This window comes from Hesperophylax consimilis, chromosome 12 (assembly GCF_061612785.1).
Source record: "Hesperophylax consimilis isolate HC1 chromosome 12, BYU_Hcon_1.0, whole genome shotgun sequence".
Lineage (NCBI taxonomy): Eukaryota > Metazoa > Arthropoda > Insecta > Trichoptera > Limnephilidae > Hesperophylax > Hesperophylax consimilis.
The window spans coordinates 2,790,425-2,813,385 of NC_142847.1; the positions used below are offsets into that span (position 1 = coordinate 2,790,425).

At 32.4% G+C, this 22,961-nt stretch overlaps 2 protein-coding genes across 2 annotated transcripts in view; both read right to left on the bottom strand.

Annotated features, from left to right (window-relative positions):
• The window catches only part of LOC149419012 (uncharacterized), a 56,995-nt gene extending 48,288 nt beyond the window's left edge, over positions 1-8,707 (bottom strand). The window contains exons 1-2 of the mRNA XM_089637918.1: positions 8,618-8,707; positions 93-179 (exon numbers count right to left, since the gene is read on the bottom strand). Coding sequence (XP_089494044.1) covers positions 93-179; positions 8,618-8,707 — 177 coding nt within the window. The remainder of the gene's footprint in view (positions 1-92; positions 180-8,617) is intronic.
• A 10,259-nt stretch (positions 8,708-18,966) lies between these two features.
• Positions 18,967-22,961, bottom strand: part of LOC149419013 (voltage-dependent T-type calcium channel subunit alpha-1G-like) — a 281,206-nt gene continuing 277,211 nt past the window's right edge. The window contains exon 8 of the mRNA XM_089637919.1: positions 18,967-19,203. Within this exon, the coding sequence (XP_089494045.1) occupies positions 18,967-19,203 (237 nt within the window). The remainder of the gene's footprint in view (positions 19,204-22,961) is intronic.

The following is a 22,961-nucleotide window of genomic DNA, read 5'->3' on the forward strand; positions in this document are numbered from 1 at the left end:
TTTTGTTCACACGTTCTACTTCAAAGAAGTGTAATTATACAATGATATCATCAATTCAACGTAAAAAATGAAAGTAAATAGTGCCTTCTTACATCATCTGGAACGCAGATGGAGGCTGCTCGGAGCAGGGGACGGGGGCTCGGGGCCTCCTCAGGACACTCGTTCTCCGGCTGACACAGCTGAAATAACACCAAGTTTTATTTGCGATATCCACTTAACCTCTTGAACGCCAACGTATCCTTAAGGATACTGTTAAAAAATCATCTAGCTATTCTGGGGAAACTACATATGGCAGATTTCTTATTATTTCCATAAATATAAATACACATTAGGTAGTAAGATGGCAAAATTTTGAAAAACATAATTTAGCAAAAAACAAGTAAGTTATCACGAAAATGTAATCAGATGACGCGCGGCGAAAATTTACCGTCGGCCATCAAGAATTTAAGGCTCCGTAATCTGCGTTCAAAAAGAAGATTACTAAAGATAGTTTGAAAGTGAAATATATAAATACAAATGATAGACGAGAGATCTGCGAAAGAACTAAGCCTAAGTTACGCGTAGCTTTGATTTGCATATCAATATATCAATATATCAATATATCAATAATAAATGATATACCAAATGAATGCAATTAAAATTGATTTCCAAATACAGGGTTTTCCAATAAGGGGTGTTATTTTGATATTCAATCGTAAAAGATCAATGGTTTCGTTGCTTGTGTGTGTCCAGATCAATACCATCCAATTTCGGCCATAAAAAAATCATTAATCATCTCTCGATAGCGCAATCCATTCACCGTAACTGTTGCTCCAGCCTCATTTTCTAAAAAGTAAGGTCCAATGACTCCGCCGGACCATAAACAGTCACACGTTGAGGATAGAGAGGCTTTTTAACAATAACTCTTGGGTTTTCTGAGCCCCAGATGCGGCAATTTTGCTTGTTGACGAAGCCACCGAGGTGGAAATGGGCCTCATCACTCAAGATGATTTGCATTTGATTCACTCAAGTGAATTTCAATGCGTTGTTGAAGCGTGTATCGTTCCATTTTTATTAATGGCGTAGTTTCTACTAGTCAAATGACAAAAAATGACAGCTTTAAAAGTAACATCTACTGAAATAGCGTGCTATTCAAAATAACACCTCTTATTGGAAAACCCTGTATTAAATTATAAGGCCTCAATTTTTTAAGATAAAATATTCTTCTTCACCCCCATTCAAAATTTCGTCACACCATAATTGCTCATTTGAAATAAGAACGTTAATGTATTTGCATCAAAAGCGCCATGAATGAGTGGTTTAATACTAAGAAAGGATTCCACAAAAAGCCTTTTGGCGGAACCAGGAAAACCTTTTGGGAATGTCATTAATATTTCGGCCACCTTTCCATTTTCATATTGTTAATGTAGCCGTGAAGGAAACGAGTTCGAGGTAAAACAAAACTCTCGAAAAACAGAACAGGAGTCAGAAACGAAAATATGTTATGTATTTTTAGTGCTTTTTACCCCAGATTACAAACCTTCGTCGAATCGACTACGCTGAAACATGAATAATATTATCGCAGTTTTAATGATTTATTTATATTAATTAGGTAACATTTAATTCTTGCTTAACCACTTTTGTAGTTTGTCAGAAGGTATATAATATAATGCTTAGTGTTAAAATATAATATCTCCAATTTTAGTGGAAATGAGTGAATGTACTGAATGTACTAAAGATGGCTTATATTTCTTGAAGGTTCAAATATTGCATCTCCTAAACCTACTGTCCCAAAGATATAAACAAAATAAAATATATTGTAAATCCTCCAAGCAATGTGTTTATGAGCTCGAATATTGTATCTCTTTAACAATTATATATTTATCTTTATGCTAAATGAATGTCCATGGAAAAATATTGTATTTACATAAGATACATAAATACTGAAATATGTTTCCAGGAATGCAAACCTTTTAACTCAGTTTTCTGAGGAATATGTTTCATGGAAATATAATACTTTAACTCTAAACCATCAATACACGAACAACAATTTTAATATAGATAATTTTTCAATATTTTAAAACGGTATTAATGTCAAATACTTGTAAAACTTTTTAAAACATCATTCGACATCCACTAGGAATACGAATCCATAGGTCGCGGGCTGGAAACTCGACAGAGGCAAATAATTTGTTTATAAAAAATGAAATAAGTGGTTTTTATGCAAATGGTTTGATATAAAGAACATTCTCGTAACGTTGCTGGGTGGGAGATACTCCCAGTGTCGCTCTGATGAAAGACCACCATTCAGAATCGACACGTTTATTAGATGACTGGAACTGAATAGCCAGTTACTTCATAACCTTCCTCTTTCCTACCTCCATCTTCATATCCTTCCCCTCTCCACCCCTTTAGCCACACAACATACCCTTATTAGGTGTACTATAATTCATAGTTTAAACAATAACGCAAGACGAGTGTAGCGTGCGTGTTTCTTGATCATCCACAATTTGCCTAATTTGCCTAATTCAAAAACTGTGTTCACAAAATTCAAATGGGATGGAGATCTATAGTGGATGAGTGAGACAGAACGCTGGGCTATTGGTCTAAATTTAAATGGAAGGCACTTCTAGTGTTATTCTATGCCATAGTCCCATCGGTTCCAGAAGGTTGGAAACAGTTGAGAGTTTGAACGCGTAGCCGAATTGACGAAGGTTTGTAGTAAGCGCATATAAAATAAGGTTTCTAATGTAGGGTTAAAAATAGTATGCAGCAATTTTTTTATAATTTGGGACTCGTTTAAAGCGACAAATTGCATAAAGAACATGTTAAAATTTATACATTTCCACCGTTCTTTTTCCGGGTGACGCCGCGGTCCTACCCGAAAGAGCTGATATTAGATGGGAATATTAAATTTCGTTAAAATTTCGCCGACAACGACATATTCAAATGAAGGCAAACATCTAATAAGCCAGGAATACGAGAGCTTACTTTAATTGAATTTGCTTGGAATATGATAATTTGAATTGCTTTTGTGATACTTTCTTTGAAGAAGAACATAATACTAATAAATACAAACGAAACATGAAAGAGAAAAGGATACAGAAAAATAGAAAGATAATGTTCAATTGCAACTGAGAATTGAACCCAGAATATCTGGCTTACCGGGACAACCTCTTTGACCACTTGACGATTGGGACCATATTTCTAATTCAAAATTAATCTTCCAATTAATTTTTCTCATATTTTTGGCTATATTTTTTTAATGATGACAAAGTTGTAAAGAATTTGTTTGTAACCTAGATAGGGTCTCGGAAAAACATATTAATTTTTTTGTAATAAGATCGAGAAAAATAACGTATAATAATTAGGTACGAGTGGTTAAAGATTTCGTTCCGGTAAGACAGAGATCCTGGGTTCGATTCTCAGTTGAGATCGTTATCTTTTTTTATTTTTCTGTGTTTTGTTCTGTTGCGTGTTTTGTTTAGATTTATTAGTATTATCTTCTTCCTCAATGATATATTAAATTTATGGGTATGACCTTTAAAAGTTACAAAGAAAAGTAGTTCAAATAAAAAGTGATTTTTTTGTTCCAAGATTACATTAGGGACTAGAAATTTCATTTTTTGGAGTAAATTTCTTGGAATGTAACACTGAAATGATAAATTGATAGAAGTGTGCTATGATCGTATCCTTATGCTCGAAAGAAGTTTTTTCTTACTTCTCAACTTTTTTTCATCCAAATATTTTGGGTAGTACAAAAAATAGTATGTTAAAATTACCATACACGAAGTAAGTACCACACATACGTTATCCATATATGAAGCTTGTAACAAGACGAAACTGTGAGAAACCGAATACTTTCTCGCTCCTAATATGACATCCTTATCTCACATTGGTCACAGTTTACCAATAGTGGCTCACCTTTTCACTACTTATCAAATGATGTATCACGGGTGGCCTATATAAGCGAGTGCACGGCCTTGAACCAAGCAGAGATCCTGAACCGGTCGTAGGCTCAAGACCTGATACTGGTAGAGCGATGTATCGTCCTTTCCAGCGAGGTCTTAGAGAAATACCACGCTGAATACCCGATACTGATATAGATATCTATCGACCCTTTCAGTAAGGTTGAATAGTACCAAGAGAAATGCTTTATCTTTCAAATATAATCGGAGATAACGCACCGTATATTTCCCGCGAGTATAGTTATATTTTTTAAGTATAAATATTTACTGATTATTATTATTTTGTTACTGATGGATAAAGTCTTTACTTTTGAAGCCGTAAACTTACAAATCTTGTTATAAGCTATTTTATCTTACTTCTGGTGAAATTTATGAGTCAGGAGTCGAACGATCTTGTTTAATTGGCGAAATCCGCTTTCTTTCAAACTGGTATAGATTTCACTTCTACGGATATTCTGTTCACTGAAAATAAGTATTTATGTTTGGTATAACTATATTCCGTCTGTTATTTTGTATTAATTTGCATTAAGTTCGAACGAGTATTCAAGTATCTAGTCCCATGGCCCCAACAAGCTCAAGTGAAATAATTGAATTGAGCAATTGTAATCTTCTATAGCAAACACTCGACAGGTCTCAGTAAATATTTGATAACAGCTGTTGGAAATGTAATGCAAACTCCGATTGTTAAACACTGAAACCCAAAATCATGTCTAAAAGATGCAAACAAAACAAGAATGGAAGAATTTGATGGATATTATTTCAATGCGGAATTAATTAAGAATTTTGATAACCGTAAATCGAACTGCACGTAATGAGGATATTTCCAAATATGACACTATTTTCAAATTTGGTAGTTAATAATGGCATTTCATTCATTTAAACTTTAAAATCTTTTCTTAACATATTACGGTTATTATTACTCCATGGTCGATTCTGCGAAAACTTCGCAAATTATTGAAAAATATATTGGGTTAATTGTATAGTATTTTCACAATGAACATTTTATGAAATATTTAAAGGTTGTTACTGTGTGTTGGTAGTAGTTTTAAATATGATGTTATCTAACGACATTGTACCTACCAACATTGTATATGTGCAAACTTTGGGAAAACTACAAAAAGAGCAGTACAGAAAGACTTCGCGTCCAATATACGCCTACCGCCTAATGTTTGGCCTCCCCAGATACTGCAGCGCTTCCAGTACATTCACGACGGGGCGAGTTTCCGTTGTTGTAACCCTTGAGATCCAGGGTGGTAGGAATGTGGGAAAAGATAAATAGTTTCTGAAATATTCTCATCATGGAAGCCCGCCTCAGTTCTGCTACCAGAATCGACACATACTGGAGAAAGACCTATATGCCACAGCCCATTAAAGGTCTTATTTTAATATATTTACAGCCTTACCAATAAAAAACTTCCCAACCGTTAAAAGGTGTTTTAGTTCCACATCAAATAAATATTATGCATTTAATGTTTCGTATTATTACTAATAAAAAAAGTGGCTGAGAAAGAATTCTGTCGCGAAAGCAACGTCGCATTTTCGCAGACTGACACATGAGATTTTCATCTTTTTAAAAGTATTTTTTTCTCATATTATTTTTTAATTGGCTGTTACTGCGTACATTTAACAAAAAATCCACGAAAGTGATATTTTTTAGTAACATAAATGCCTTATGAATGTTTAGGTAAATATAAAACAAAGAAATCAACGTTTATATTGCGCAAACGATGAATCCAAAATGTCATTTTTTGTTATTCTCTGGGAATTACTATTATAATTTTTAATTGTATATACGAGATAAAAAGTTAAATCTTCTTCTCCTTGCAGATTCCCTAGATAAAAATAATGTAATTTCAAAATTTCGTATTCACTTAAATTTTTCGAAGTTTAGGACGGGTTGTTTCATAGAATTTGAAATATTTTCAAAGAATATTTTCAAGTTCTGTTATTATATCATTATTGGCAAGTTATGTTAGAAAAGTAAAATAATAACAGTACTCGAATAGAATCGTTAAAGAACTTCAAAATCATGTTGGAAATTTGATGAATTGTTCAAATTCTGTGAAACAACGCGTCAGAGTTTTTTTTTCAACTTTTGTCTTTTTTGCAATTAAAATATTCTTGGTCATAAATGTCAAAGTATATTTAAAATACAAAAATCTAAAACGTAATTTTATCTAGTTTCTAAAAGAAGAAATATAACACATTTAAAATACATAGGAAAAATTCCGAAATTCGAAAATAAATTATTATTTCATATTTTTTGATACAACAGATGAACTACCCTATCTTGCTGGATAAGCAATGTACATCTTTCCATAGACTATTTTATGACCGTTAAATGTCAGTTTTTATTAGTAAGGATTTCACATACACGGTTATGTAACTGTGCGTGGTATTGATGACTTATTCTAAAAAGGCTTCTATGATCGACAGCTAATCGATACCCAACAATATTTGACTTCAGTTCATATACATTTAAGTATATTTCTGAGGTCGTTGTCTTGCCAAAACACAGGTAGAGTGCTAATTAAATAGAAGTAACTTTTGAACTCTGGTTGAAGTAGGATTAAGGACAACTTATAGTTGAGTGCTTCCAAAAGATCATCGACTTCCGCAAATCGCTTGGTAGGAGAAAATGTTTGTTTTTGTTCTATTAAATTCAGAAAATATCATGACAGTTTTGGTTTAAGTTGAATAAAGATTAACGGTCGCTTTACGATCGTAAAGTTAAAACTACATTCTAAACAAAGGGGCTGAGTGCAACTTTTGCTAAGCGTCTATTTATGTGTTTATTATAAAACAATAATGTAAATTAAATTTAATAATGTTATTATTAAGTTCTGCTAGTATTTCTTTATGTGATTCTATCTACCCCCGCTGGATTAAAATTTTTATGATTTCTAAAATGATTTATTAACGGTTAAACCGATTTACTGAGAAAGTAATCGTGAAAATAAATTCTCTATTCATTGGGTAGGTACTCTGTTTTCCCCACATTAAATGGAAATATTTTCTTAATTGTTTAATAATGACTTGACTGCTTATTTAAAATAATAAGAAAACTAAAATAATGATAGAATTTGATAATAATATTATTAAATTATTTAAATAAATTTTTTATAAAAAAAATAAATGGAGTTCTACGAATTAACCACGAAAACAACGGCGACATAAAACTCTAATAACGTGGGTTTGCTCGAGGCTCACATTTTAATTATTTATAATGAACGTATAACGAAAATATGAAATGTTTCTAGAGGGATCCCTTCGGATGTAAGTTATTTATATTAAAAAATAATAAAAACAGGACCTTACCATTCAAATATCTTAAGTAAAACGGTTTGAAAAATGTTATAAAAAGTTTTTCAACTATAAAATTAGCGGTAATCACCAGATTTTATTTTTCTAGAAAGTCATTAAAAATAAAATAAAATAATCTCTACGGAAAGATCGATTTTATAGGCCTGCTCGGGCAAAGTCGACCGTAGGTCCGTCCATTATACCGGACCGCGCGCCGAATATTATTTTTATATGACTTCATCACTTATATCGTTAAGATTTCCACGGCAAATTCAGCCGCAGGTATGTCCAATACACCAGGGCCACGCGTCGCATATTTTATGCACGGCTGCCACACTTACGCCGTTAAGATTCTGGGTTTTTTAAGGGTATTGTCTCGCCTTAATAACTACTTAAACCAACGCAACTCATTGAATTGATATAAATAGTATTTATCGTTATTTAGTACTTATTTAACGCAACTGAAATCATCGTTAATGTGCCACTATTCTAAGTAGATAGTAAAACTCTACTTGACTTTGCTTTATATTATCAAGAAGTGGTTTACGCATTCTATACACCAAATTTATATATAAAACACTCCGAAAAAAGAGAGGATTGATATTATATTAAGAATCACTTCAAATTATTGGTAATCCGGTTAGAAACAAGATTGCATGCCGTTTCCTGCTATTTTTTACAAAAAACCTTATTTTTATTTATTTTATTTGTGTACACAAAAATTTACAACATTACAGATATTTTATCTAACTAATTGTAAAAGTACAATTTTCACAGTGAGAATGTAGCCCCAAAAACCTTACAAACTCATTGAATTTTCCGAAGAATATGTCGAAATTTTTATCTAATATATTTAAATAGCGTATCGCTCTTCCCACGGGCGAATTTGGGAAGAGATTTGTACGACTCAATCGGCAATATAATATGTTATGGTGACGTGCCCGAGAGTGAGACTCTGGGACAAATAAATTGATTTGCGCCAGAATCTCACCGTTAGAGACGAAGCCATTGATTAATTGAAAGAAATATTTTAGCAACGCAAAACATCTACGAGTTTCTAGAGAATGGTAGTTAGTCATACCTAGAATAAATCTCGATGGATATAAATATGGATATATTCCATAGAGGCGTAAAAATGAAAAAAACGTAGGAATTTTTATATATCGGAACACGTGTTATACACCTGCATTTGCCTTAATAATTCCAGCAATCCCGTCTTTAACCGTATTACGAATAATGTGAAGAGATTCTTAATAAATTAGCAATGCTCAATGTGTCAGTGGTCACCACATTGCAACATCAAATACCTACACATAATGGATAGATTTTAAAGCAAACAATAGCAGACATAGTATATTGATCCTTACCATCTTCATTCGAGGGCAGCAGGGGTGATGTTGTCTTGGGCGGCCGCCCAGCGCGAGAGTCTCCCCGCCCAGCCCGCGCGCCTCTCGCATCTGCTCGCGCCTGTATTTGTACAGCCTGTTTAGAACCAGGGCAGAAGAGCACAGTGAGCAGAACAGAAGAAACAGCAACGAAAACAGCAAAACAACAGCAGAAAGTAAGATGAGAAATGAGCGAGATGAGAAGTGAGAAAAAATATAAAAAAAAATAAATAAAATGAACGGTAGATTGATATGTAGAAAGAACTTGAATAACAATCGCTTTGAATAATGTACAAAACACTTTTTAATACTTTGATATATATTGTAATTGAGAGAAAGCCTTAAGAAAAGCAGAAATAAGGTAAAGTAACTATTTAAAAAGCTTTTAAAAATCTAAGATTGATTAAACTCTATGTAATAATATAATTATTTAAAAGTATAATAATTTTATGATGTGTAATTAAATGTAAACATGATATTATAGTAAAACGGTTGTTGAAATGTGGAAATGATTATGTACCTTGATTATACATATGTAATGCTATGAATAAGGATTTACAGATGTTTATGAAAATATTTGTTGTGTGACGCTATAAATAAATAACATTCAGGTACATTGTTTTATGCCCTAGTAATGAATATTTTTTTATAATCGTATAAATAACGTATGATAATACTCGAGTCAAATCGAAACTTGATTTCAAGTAAAAATATTAATAAATATCGGTGTAATACAAATTTATTGTGTTTTTTTAAAATAAATTAGTGTTTGTTGTACTGCTGTGATAAGTAAAAACACAGTTTCTCCGTTTCAACTCTCAAGGATGTGCTTTTACTTATCACGGCAGTATATTAACACTATATACAGAGTCAAATTTTAATTATGATTACGAATAACATTAAGAAACAACCTGACAAAATTTCATCAAATTGTACAATCACACCCGCGAACACACCCGCGAACACACCCGCGAACGCACCAGCAAAAAATGTCCCGCCCAGTGGTCTATGTCAAGAAGCTTATCTCTTTGATAAGGAGGTTATCAAAGAAAAACTGAAATAAAAATGTGCTGATATTAAACACACATTTTTAAAAGTTCTTTTCAGAATCCAAAAACATGTTTTTTTCATCATTTTTACCCTTCAGATATGCGACATTTTCACCTGTGCGTAAAAGTAAACAAGGCAGATCCCTAACCTTGGCTTTAAATATTAAAGTGTACACGTGCCTCCACATTACATTATTAAAGGACTCCAGGCAACTCCATGCGGCACAGTTGACCTCGAAAAACAATGGTTTTAATTTCTTTAATTACGCCAGATTTATTCAGTTATTTTTCTTGTTGATGTTGTTTACAAGGTGAATTTTTAAAAACACATTTGAATAATCAAAAAAAACCTTAGAGCATTATAAATTTTCTGTCTTTCTTTACAGAAGCATGTTTTTATTATCTCTGTCCGTATTTATTAATTTTACAAACATTTTCATATTACAATTTATTGTGATCTGTTACAAATGGGAAGTAGAGTATATTTTTTATTTTTTATTTTTTTTTATTTGATTTATTGTGAAAAAAAGTATAAACCATTTACATTTCACAAATAACAGTTTATAAATTACAGTTTATAATAAGTAAGTACATACATTTATTTGCATGGGTAAGTACATCAATACTATCTGATTAACCAGATTTGTTAAATAGTATGCTGATTGCCGTCTTAAATTCTCTTTGGTTCAAATTGAAAATGTCAATCACAGAAGAAAGGTGATTTAACAAAGTAGTTATTCTCCCCAAAGGCATGATCATTGGTAGGTTGGTCCTGCCCCTTGGAAAAATAAATAATCTGTGCTGTCTAGCTCTGATGAAATTATCAGGGACATAAAAAAAAAATTCGTTCCAGAATATCTGGATTGCAAATGTGCCCATTTAGCAGCTTGTGCGCCACTAACACCATTGCAATATTTCTCCTAACGTCTAGACGTTCTATCCCCAGCATTCCGGCAAGAAAATCAGAGGGATACAATAAAGGGTAATATCCGAACTCTCGCATGTAGAGGTATCGCATAAACTTTTTTTGCACCTTTTCTACATCATTTGAGTAAAGGGCATCTTCGGGTCCCCATATTATCGATCCACTCTCAAGAATGCTGCGAACCAGAGTAAAATAAAGCATTTTTATGACTGCCTTATTCGTAAAAGATTTCGAATTACATATAACAAAACCCAGCATTCGCATTGCAGAGTTGCACACCGAATCGATATGAGTTCGAAAAGTCAGACGCGTGTCAAAAGTATTGACATGACTTACGTAATAAGCCTGTGTACATTTTTGGTACAAGAGTTGTAATTGTTTTCTTAAATTTTCCAAGAAACGAACATTGAAAAAGATTAATCTAATTTGTAATATTTACTTTTAAATTAATACCGTACAAGAGTCTCAAACAACCCGAGCAAGCAGGACTACGGTATCTCCACTTTAAAAAGTTCTATCACTCTGGAATGAATGTACAAAATTTGACAATGTTATTTGCTTGAGCATTCAAAATTGTGATTAAAGCATACAAACTAGCATATTAATCAAAATTAAAAAAAAATATTTGAAAATGCTGTCAAAGACTTTCTCCCAATAAAATTCAATATTCCAACTCATTAAAATTAAAATTTGTGGGAATTACTTTAAAAGGTATTGACAGAAGTTATTCCAGTAAAATTAAAAAAAAATATGCCTGTTCTTGATAAAATAACATGAAAAAGTTTTTAGAAAAATACAAGAAAGACAATACCATCATCTTACTCCGTTTTTATCACTTAAAAATATGTAATATATAAATTAATATCAACACATCAACTCTTTCACTAGATAGAAAATCTCCCCTTCATGTTAACCTATAAAAATCTCAAGAACCTTCCGGTTAGGACCATTTACCTATGTCATATTTCATTACCATCGATATCCGATATCGGCAAGTTTGCCCAATTTTTGGCCGGAATCCAATTTAATGGTATGTTATCGGATAGTCTCGGAAATTAAGTCTATTGTTTTCGTAAATATTCGATAGATAGCTTATTTGGGAAACTACTGCGGCAATATTATCTGATTTTATCCTTCTTGGTAGGTACGCATTATTTAAGTGTTTAGATAAAAACAATAATATAATTATTCAGTCGGGAGCAGTTGCGACTCTTGTTCGGTATACACATAAAAATCATGCCTTATCGACGTTTAAAATCCCACTCTCAGTCACATAATATACAAAAATGTACCTAAACAACCATTAAAGTAAAACTATGTCGGAATAAATAATTTACGATATATATAGACCAAACAGGTATTGTCTGAAGCAAAGCACAGCAGCAATAAGCTGATTTCTGACTCAAAAATATGTAGAGCTTTTAGAAGGCAACTATTTTAATCTCGTAACGTCATTTCCAGCATGATCTATGAAGTTTTTAAATATATTTTTAGCGGTTATAAAATAAGACGAGGTGCATTTATGTTTTTTTTTCACACTATTCTACAAATAAAAAGTTTGGGAAAAATACTTGAAATGTAGTTACATGAGACATAATTTGTACAAACCTTTTCTGTTGTGCAGGCATATTTTTTGCTTTTTTTATTGAAATGATGAATTATAAAATAAATCAAATAAGAAAATAATATATTTAATTCCGGACTTTAAATGATTAAAAATACGAGAAATTAAGATTATAATATGGGGTTTAATCTAGAATTACATAACGTCAAATGGGCAAATTGTTCAAAAATTGGTTGAAATATTATTTTTTTTTTAAAGAAAGACAAACATTCCCGGGTTACGAATAACCTGACAATATTTGAAAATCTCCTACTACCACCTCAGTAAGCGGAAAATGTTATCTGTGTTGCGATGGAGGACTTAGCCAGCCAAGGAATTGAATACACTACGCCTGGGTGGGATCCAAACGCGATGTCAACTCAGCTACCGACCGGTACATAGATTTCATTTCTCTTCATTTAAAGCGGGTGACGAAGACTCAAATAGGGGATATTTTACAATACTTTCTAATGCCTAACTGAATTGACCAACATTTGACCTAGGCACCCCTAGCAATCCTTATATTGTTATAGATATATTACACGGTGAAGAGGTAGGTGAAAAATGAAGTCGATGGAGTCTTAGAAAAACAAGATGACAGGACTAGTAATTAATGTTTATAATCCGTCCTTATTCTTTCACTTTTGTCCTCTTTAGGAGCCTCATTCGCTATTTGTTTGTCCCACTGCCGCGAGACTTCAGGGCTCGTTGAGGCAGGATCTATCTCGGCTTAGGGCGTTTATTGAAGGACCTTCATTGTTAGCTGGAATAGGGAGGGTAGGAATGGGGGGGGGGGAGGTGGTAAAGGGAGAGGGGTAAAGGGGGGAGAGGTTACGGGGGATGACCAGTGCCACTCGGGAAAAATGCTAAATGGAATGAGGTAATAATAATTGTTAATTTAGTGATAATCACTTATGATGTTGTACCTTTTTTGAAATTGCAATAAATTTGTTTAAAGGCTCTACGAAATAGGTACTACATTTTTAAAAAAATGCTTCTACTAGTCAGCATTATGCTTCAAAAACCTAAGCATTTTAAAAAGTTCTTGCACTCTGCTTGCTATCAATAAAACTGTGTACATACATATAAATATTTTATCATAAGGTTAACAAAAAGTATAATATGATTATATTTGACAGCATTGTACAATAGAAGCATACAACCTGATGATAATCTGCTATTAGAAAAATGATGTAATGTACACACGGAGAAAACTAACTTTTAAAAAATATTGCTAATTTATTAAGAAAATGAATGGCAAATTTCCTAATAAGGTTTAAGTAAAACGCCAATTTATTATAGGGACAATGGAACACGTGTTCATGAAAATACTAAATTATTCGGATATCGTCACTAAAATCAGGAAAAGCATATCTGCATAAATACGTGTTCCGATGTATTCTGAATGGACTCACATTTTACCAGGAAATGGATTGCCATCACGTTTTTAACAAGATTTTAATTAATCAACCATACTCATTTTTATCCGTGCATTTTCATTTTCAGTACCTACCTACCTTCATTTTAATTTACGAAAAGCCTAGGATGTATTGTTTATAATCTGATAATAGCAATAAATGAGTCATACTTACATAGAGATTTGCTCATCAATGCTGTAAACATTTAAACAACATTGAAGAATTTTTTTTTTAATTTAATTAAAATCAAATTTATTAATATAATTATTAAGTTCTGCAAGTATTCATAATTATATTATTAAATTTGATTTTATATAATTAAAAAAAAAATTAAATGGAGTTCTACGAATTAAACACAAAAACAATAAATAACATTGAAGAAGAAGATAATACTAATAAATCTAACAAAACGTGAACCATAACAAGACACAAAAATACAAAAAGATCACAAACGGTCTCAACTAGGAATCGAACTCAGGATCTTTTATCTTACAGGGACAGGCGTCTTAATCACTTTCCTTCAATGATATATTACATTGTTGGATATATCCTTCAAAATAAGTAAAAAAGAAAAATTTGTTGCTGAATTGAAATAACACTTTAATTTCTATTTTGACGGCGTTGTGCTTCTTCTGAACTGATTGAACAATCTACCATTAGCATTAAAGGTATTCTGCGCTGAGCTTGATCCGGTAATCCCAAATGATATTTAATCACATAAATGTATTAAACGATATTGTAATTATATGCTCTGAAATTGTAATTGATAAATTCATTTAATTTATGTTTCGAAAACGTAAACCCTACTGACTTTCAGCGTGGCATCACGTGGCGTGTAGACTCTAGACTTTTATTTCCGGAGATACAAAAAAAATAAAACTTTTACTAGTATTCTTAAAGCTCTATTTGTGTTAGTCCACAAACTTTACCGTCACAATACTCATAGTGAAAGTAATAGAAAATAATATTATATTTTCAGCAAAAACATGTACGTTTATAGCTAGATTTTAATGGGCAACTTAACTCAAATACTTTAACAATAATTCGCTGACGATAAATTGACTATTCTCTTTGATTGACTGAGAGATTCAAAATTTCAAACAATATTTTTGTTATTGAAGAAAAGATAATAGTAAATAATCTAAACGAAAAATGAAACAGAAAAAGAAACAGAAAAAAAAAAAATAATGGTTTCAACTGGGAATCGAGTCCAGGATCTCTGTCTTACCGGGATAATGTCTTTAACCTCTCGACTATTGGGACCTAATTATTACTCGTCATTTTAATAATTTTATATGTATAAAATTATAAAATTCTAAAGTTAAAAGAAAAGTTGTTTATAGTTAAATTAGATAGGTATTATTATTAAAGTCAATAGGTATTATATATAAATAAAAATAGGACATAAACCAATTCTATAGAAATTTGTAATAATTTGTAATTTGAGATGAATTAGTAGTAAGATAATATCGTTAATTCTGAATTTATAATATGACATCGAAAAAAATTTCGTACAATAATTAGGTCCCAATGGTAGAGTGGTTAAAGGCATTGTCCCGGTAAAACAAAGATTCTGGGTTCGATTCTTAACTGAGACCGTTTTCTTATATTTTCTGTGTCTTGTTATGTATCATGATTCTTTTAGATTTATTGGTATCCACTTGAGCGGTTTTTGAAATATTATGCCAAGATAAACGTGGATTAATTATTTAAGCCGCAATAAGCATTCATATGTTTCATATGTTATATTAATATTTTGAGGAATGATATTAATTAAATAATGTGATAAATGTATATACAGGTGTCCGGGGTAAAGTGCGTTAACTTCGGGAGGTGATTCTACATGATGGTAGAAATAAAAAAATAAAAAGAAAATTTCGAAATAAATGTTTATTTTCCCATAAAAAAATATTTTTCTAGAGAAGTTGTATTTTTCCATACAAACGATTCAACTTTTTAACCTAAAAATTACCCTAAAACATTGGAATATCAAAAAAGTCATAAACATTTTTGACTTCTACTATTATGTACACCTGTATACACAATTATCATATTATTCGGAGACCCTGTATATATGACACCAATCGCTCGAGTGGGTGTATTATCTTAATTTTCATTGATTTATTACATTGATGGATATAACCTCCAAAAGTTATTAAATAAAAGTGGTTCCAATTTTTCAGAGCTCTTCCTTAATAAGGCAGTTTATTTTTATTACAATTGATTGAGGCTTGATTGATCGACCTATAATTTGTCGAGCTCGAAAGTGACGAGACGTCCCTGAAGCAAAACACTTGTGCGAAAATGAGAAGTTGATGTTTTAAGCCTCTGGATCCTCCAGCTGGTGTGGGGGGATTATGTCACACAAAGGAAGGGGGGTTCTCCCCCCCTCAACATCACCCCAATATCCCAAGACAAAGAATCTCGCTCAATATTATTTACTTAAAAATCCTAAAAATACATCTTATGAACTTTTCTTGTTTCTTATGGATTATGCCACTAATTTCAAATATTGAGAGATTATAGAAGATTTGTTCACTATTTTTGAACCCATTAACTGAAAAAAAAAAAACTAACATCTTAACTAACTTTCTAAATCTAAACTTGTTCCCTTATTATTTAACAAGTTAATCTGGGATTCGGGTATGGGTACCATCGCTCCGGGAACCATTTATTAGTTAACCAAGACCTCTGCTATAACAAATTATTATAACGAATAATTAGTCGCGTGAAATATCCATACAAATTGAAAATATCTTCCGAGTAAAAATAAATGCCGCCGACGCCTTCTGATGTCCGGTCAGGTGCTCTGAACCACTGAGCTACGTCGGCTTATTCCCAACACGCCAAATAAATTAATATGTACTAGTATTTCAATCTACAATTACTTCTTATTATATTTTTTCACCTGCAAAAAACCAAACTTTATTTTTGTTGGGAAGGCTTTGTTAGTGCTAAATTTCCCACTAGATGGCGTCGAGACATATTATATCTACATTTGTTTGTGAAATATTTTGACTTGTCAAATTTTATTATTTTGTTTATTATGATAAACTAATATGAGACAAGGTTTTTTATGTATAGCACAAATGATAAAAAAATATTTTAAGCAATAATTAATCATAATTTGTTAGCCTTTGTGCTATGCATAAAAAACCCTGTCTTAAAATAAGTTAATTAATAAGCATAAAAATAAGTTTATCATTATAAAGAAATAATCGGCTATAGGTCACCCTAAGTGGTTCGCTACGTTTGGTGACAGCAGGGGTGCCCGGGTTCACGGGGTGAGGTTTATCCAGGTCTTGCGCCTCCCCACCTACTGCGGGGTAGGCCGGATAGGGAGAGACTGGTTGAGGGACCTTTTGACTTCTCCAAAAGGACTGTCTCGGAACATCGAGTTGCACCGCAGTGGGTTCATACATCCCTCACTCCTGATACACTGACCCCCAGATTTCTATCCACCCCTCGTACCCTTTACCTTCCTAGAACTTAATATATTTCCTTTCCTAAAATACCCCCCACACAGCATCCCTAAAGATGACATGGCCATGAGGGGAATTATTTTTCTCAGGGCCTCCTGTGTGAAGCTAAAAAGTACTATGTGAGGTTTTTACCATGTTAATAAAATAAAGTTTTAAAGATCCATAGCTCATGATTGAAATAATGCCACTATATGAAAACTCGTCATTTGGGAGTTCTTGCTGCTTCAGACGAGCGATTTTTTTAGATTTTTGCTGAATACACAAATTTGCCTTTATTCAACCGCTTTTTATAATAAAATCACTATTTCTGTTCACATCAAATCGAAATACGATTTTCTTGAATTTTTGATATTTTACTCCACAAATATCAACCGTTCATAGCACTTGACGTCTATAAATACCAAATTTCGTTTTGCCCCGAAAAGTACCCGCTGTGCAAAACTGATATATTTTTTAAGGAACTCAATTACAATTTGACGTTATTTCTTGCCAGACGAAGTGCCCTTCATGTAATTTTTTAAATTATTAATAATTCAAGTATTTTTATTTTTATACTTTAAGGATGAAACATTATTTTTTTTTAAAAATACTGTAATTTTTAACTGAGTTTTACAGTTTTTTTAAGCTGAGTTCAACAGGTCGGAAATTCACAAGTCGGCAAGGCTCATTTTCATAATATTATCTTAAGACGGTGGGTCATACTAAATTAATTATGATTTTACTATATCTCCTCTTATCTAAAGTATTACCAATAAAGCCCTACATTTTGATGAGCTACTAAATTAAAATTAATTTGGTAAGTCTAACAAGTAAATTATTCAACATTTAATGCGGTAGACAGAACGCAATCGAAAATTAAATTATAACAATTAAACTGAATTTTAAATTTATTGTTTAAATCTTATTAAGTCATTTTATTAGGATTTAGTTCTAGTATACAGGGTATTAAGGGACATACCCGATTTAACAGGTGACTGTTTATCATCCAAAAACATAAAAACCTTAGTAGACATTGCACAGTCAGGTTCGGGGTTGGGAGTTGTGACGACTTGTGAAAGATTTTTGTTGTTTTTTTTTTGTATTTTGAAATAACGACAAAAATGTCACCGCATCAAAAATGCCATGTACACTTTTTACTCCAAATGAACTCACGGGTTAAGTTTGTCAGGTACCTCCCTTAACTCCCCGTATCTAGGACCAAATTCTAATAAAATTATTGACGTGGGTTAGTGAATTAGACAGGTTGGATTCTATGATCCAATTCGTAGAATCTGTGAAATATATCGGTGAAAATAGGCTTTTCTATGGAATAGAAACCTAAAATGGTTTGAATCGGCTTCAACTTTAAATATATAAATTGATCATAGATTCTCATAGATAGATCAGCAATAACACCATGTATAAGGCCATTTATATTAATACATTTTTACTTCAATGAGCTTGATTTTGTCCTAAGTCCTCTCTAAGGCTAATTTAGCAAGATTAATTACTTTGTAAATAGATGTTTCTTGGGAAATTCACATTACTTGTTTAATCTCGAATGGGTAAAATGCGGATATTCGTATTAATTAATTTGCTTTATATCTTATAATTAACCTGGAGTATTCTTATAAATAGAATTTTCAAATTTGCATTTAATACATGTGTGCGCTAGGCCATCGATGCGTGCTTCTTGGCAATCCTCTGGTCTGCTTTATTTGACAATCTCCGCATGGCAGATGGCCGGATCGCTGTTGTTAGTGGAAGAGGCTAACGTAGGGCCCGCTCCTGTCGCATTTTACATCTCGTGCTTCTTCGTCTCCGAGAACTGAATGGCTATCACGACCAGGCAGAGGTTTATAATGAAGAAGGAGCCTACCTGTACTTCTTGGCCATCCTCCGGTTAAACCTCCGCCACAGGTGTCCGATGTACTTGACAATCTCCGCATAGCAGGTGGCCGGCTCGCTGTTGTTAGTGGAAGAGGCCAGCGTGGAAGTGGAGGTGAAGCGGGCACGTTCCTGCCGCATGCGTTCCATCTCGCGCTTCTTCGTCTCCGAGAACTGCGTGGCTATCACGACTAGGCAGAGGTTTATCATGAAGAAGGAGCCGATCTGAATGAGTAAAATATACATACGTTATTAAAGAATCTCTCAATTTACACGATGTCTATGAAAATTGACAAAAAAGTCTTTCCTATATATTTCATTTATTTATAACAAGAGAATACATTACAAAATGAAAACAAATTTATAATGTAATATTCTCAGTGAGTTTACAAAACTCATTTCGGGAAAGAAAACATTAGATTAAACACAAGACAACATAAATACATTAAAATAAATAAACGCAGAAGTTATTTTGGAGTTCCAAAGAAAGACTGTGTCAGTCATTAATAAAACTGCCGAGGAAATAGCTTTTAAGAACTTTTGCCAATGTTTTTTTGTTTGTTGCCGGAAGTTTTAGATTACTAGGTAATGCGTTGTATTGCTTCTGTGCAATGTATTGTAAGGAGTTTATTCCAAATTTAGTCGTGTAAGTACATGTCGATAAGTATATTTGATTTTGTGACCGTCTTTTGTGTTGGTTAAGTTACATACAAGTTATAAACAAGTTAAAGATAAATTTAAAGACTCCCTCGTTGAAATTAATTATAATATTTTCAGATACAAGGGATTAGCTGTTAATCACTAAGCGCCAAGATTTCAAATCAATTACAAGTTTAAAAAGATACAGATTTCTACCAATTGTGTAAAGTTACTTCATTACCGATCCCAATGCAAGGTATGTACTTTGTACGATGATGAATATTAATTTCTTTTTAGAAAATCTTTCTTCCACTTTTGATTACAAAGGGTTCCTTAGACCTTCTAAAAAGGGTTCCTTTATAACAATATACAGTTCGTGTCTGTATAACTCTGTACCTCAGAAGTCAATGGTATGTTGTCACATTTTTTAAATTGTTCAGGAGAGAAGAAATAGTAAAATTTTTCCTTTGAGCATCGTAGGGATACCAGACATTTTATGTTGACCTGACTTAGTTTCTCATTGTCGTAGGACAACCTTCTTTATACATCTGTGTAGATACTGAAAAAACTAAAACGTCTCATACATAACTAATTTTCACAAAAAACTGGACAACCGACCTTTGACTTCTGAGGTACAGACCTTTAAATACTCGGAATCAGGATTTAAAAAGTGATATGTGTCAATAAAAAATAAATACAATCTAAAGCGAGTAGCCTATGTTGAGCCTATGATCACCCTTGGTTTGTTTGGAATATCCTTCCTGACCTTGTTATTTATTTAATAATTTGTCATTAGTAAAAAAAGCTTGTTGGATAGAATTGGGTTGTGTTTAATTACTAGATTTGAGGTGTGATTATTCAAAATTATATTATAATAAAAATATGGTTATAAGTTTTATTTATAAAAAATATCCATGTAGTATATTCATATTATTAATTTAAATTAAAAAACATAAAATAGAATAAGACACAGAAAATAAAGACAAGATAACGGTCTCGACTGGGAATCAAACCCATGATCTCTGTCTTACCGGGAAAACGTTTTTATGCACTCGCTAATATTATTATATTTATTTATTTATTTAGACGCCGTAAAAGGCTTTTACAATATACATGATTTATGTTTACAGTGGTTCACAGGAGCGAAACAGTATTATGTCAAACAACAGTATTATATAATCGCTAATACATATAAGAACATTATTATATAAAGATAGCAGCCAATAAATTATGCGTTTAGATAAAATGAAGATAATATTGGTAGTTAAATATGACCGAAGGAAATAGGGTCCCATTAGCTCAGTTGGTAGAACAGCGCCCCGGCAAGGCGAAAGTCCTTGGTTCAAGTACCAAATCCGACCGTATTTTTTTCATATTTTTCTTCTTCAAATTTTTGTTTGAAAATCTTCTTAAATCATCTTCAATAATTAAATATTACAGTTTGGGATTTAATTCATTATGTTATTCCGAAAAAAATTTGAGGAATTTTTTTTTCTTCTGATGTAAATAAAATACAGAAATTTTTATATGTCAGAGATTTTAAGCCATTCTCTTATAACTTATAGATGATTTGACACTATTAATTAAGCTTAATCGATAGAGAAATGTATTCACATCTGGTAACAAAGCTGCATATCATTTTAGGCGATTTATAGCTTAAATCTCCAATAGATTCTTTATTTTGTATTATTTAATTTTTTTTAACCTTTTTAATCAATGATTTGGTACCAGAGGTATAGTTTACTTTACACACATCTTCCCCTCCCCACTCCCTTTAGACTCACAGAATGTCCCAATTGAGGGTGCCATTTCCCCGTTTGCTCAGGACAGCTGGAAGCGGTTGGGACTCTTGTGCGGTATTCACAAACACAAAGATAAAGTTACCGATCGAATTTTTATTTAAACCGTATTCAAGCCAGTGATAACTACGATCAATTTATAGAGATATTAGAGCTATTGGTTAAGCTATGCAATTGTTCAAAAGATCCACAGTTAAAGCTAACTTTCCTCCGGGTCAAACATTAAACAAGCGGATAATTCCATAGAGTACTTACGAGCAACCCTTTTAACCGGAGAATCAATTTATCGATTTCAATTTATTAGTGGGCCACAGGGGGTAGGGTACATACAGCTTGACGTAGGTAGGAAACTTTGGAGTCGGTGGTGTCGGAAATCTATTTATATATTCTAAAACCGCAATTTTAAGTAAAATAGTTACATAAAGCCAGAATTTTTTCTGTCTCCAGGGTTAAACAAAGAAATCCGGTCGATAATGTCATTCTTAAATATAGGGTTTTCCAATAAGAGGTGTTATTTTGAATAGTCCGCTATTTCGGTAGATGTTACTTTTGAAGCTGTCATTTTTAATTTATATACATAATAAAATAAAAGAAGTGATAAGAAAGTGATAAGTGATTAGAAGTGATGTGTAGTTTGTGGCAAGTGTGTGTTTATGTATATAAAATAAATATTTTTTTAATTTAAATACATAATAAAATAACACCTCTTATTGGAAAACCCTATATTAAAGAACACAAAAACAACTTTTAATTTTGATTCAAAATAGGCTCTTTCATATTTTGTAATTTAGATTTGAAAAAGTAAAATATTTTATCGTAACTCCCGCAAATCCAAAATATTGATATTTTAACAAATATCAAAACTCTTTTCTGTTATTTACATATTTTCAGAAACATTATTTGAAAGCTTACCTCTCGTTATAAAAAAGTTTTTACAAAACGGAAAATAATCCGTCTAATATTTTTAACCGCTAATTTAAAAAAAAGTCGTATGAAATGGGCTCGCGGGCCGCATGTTGCCTATATCTGCTATGGAGTATCTTTATAGGGGATTTAAATTTTATGCGATCATAAGCATACCAAGAGTTGCAACCACGAGTTGGCAGACATTCCACATATGCACCGTTTGCACCAGCAATTCTACTAATCGATATCCTTATGAATCGCATTCAGACATTTATAGGTTGACGAATATGCTCAAATTAGTGACGGAACAACTATTCTTAAATTGAGGATATCACTTTAAAAATAATCTATTCAATATTTTAGATGGAATGAAATGCATGCAATGGTGTGGAATTAATAGGAAATGAGAAGTACATACGTATAATATTCATATCTCAGCATCACTACAATATTGATAAAAACTGCTTCCAAACATTACTGTTTTTTTTCACATTTAATAAACATTAGATACTCGTCGTGTCGGTAATAGGGTAAAGTTAGTTTTGAAAATTAATCACAGATGGCATTAGTTGTACGGAAAGTAATGCGCGCGCACGCCAGGTTCCGAACGGTTCCGAAGAAGATTCCCGAACCTATCCG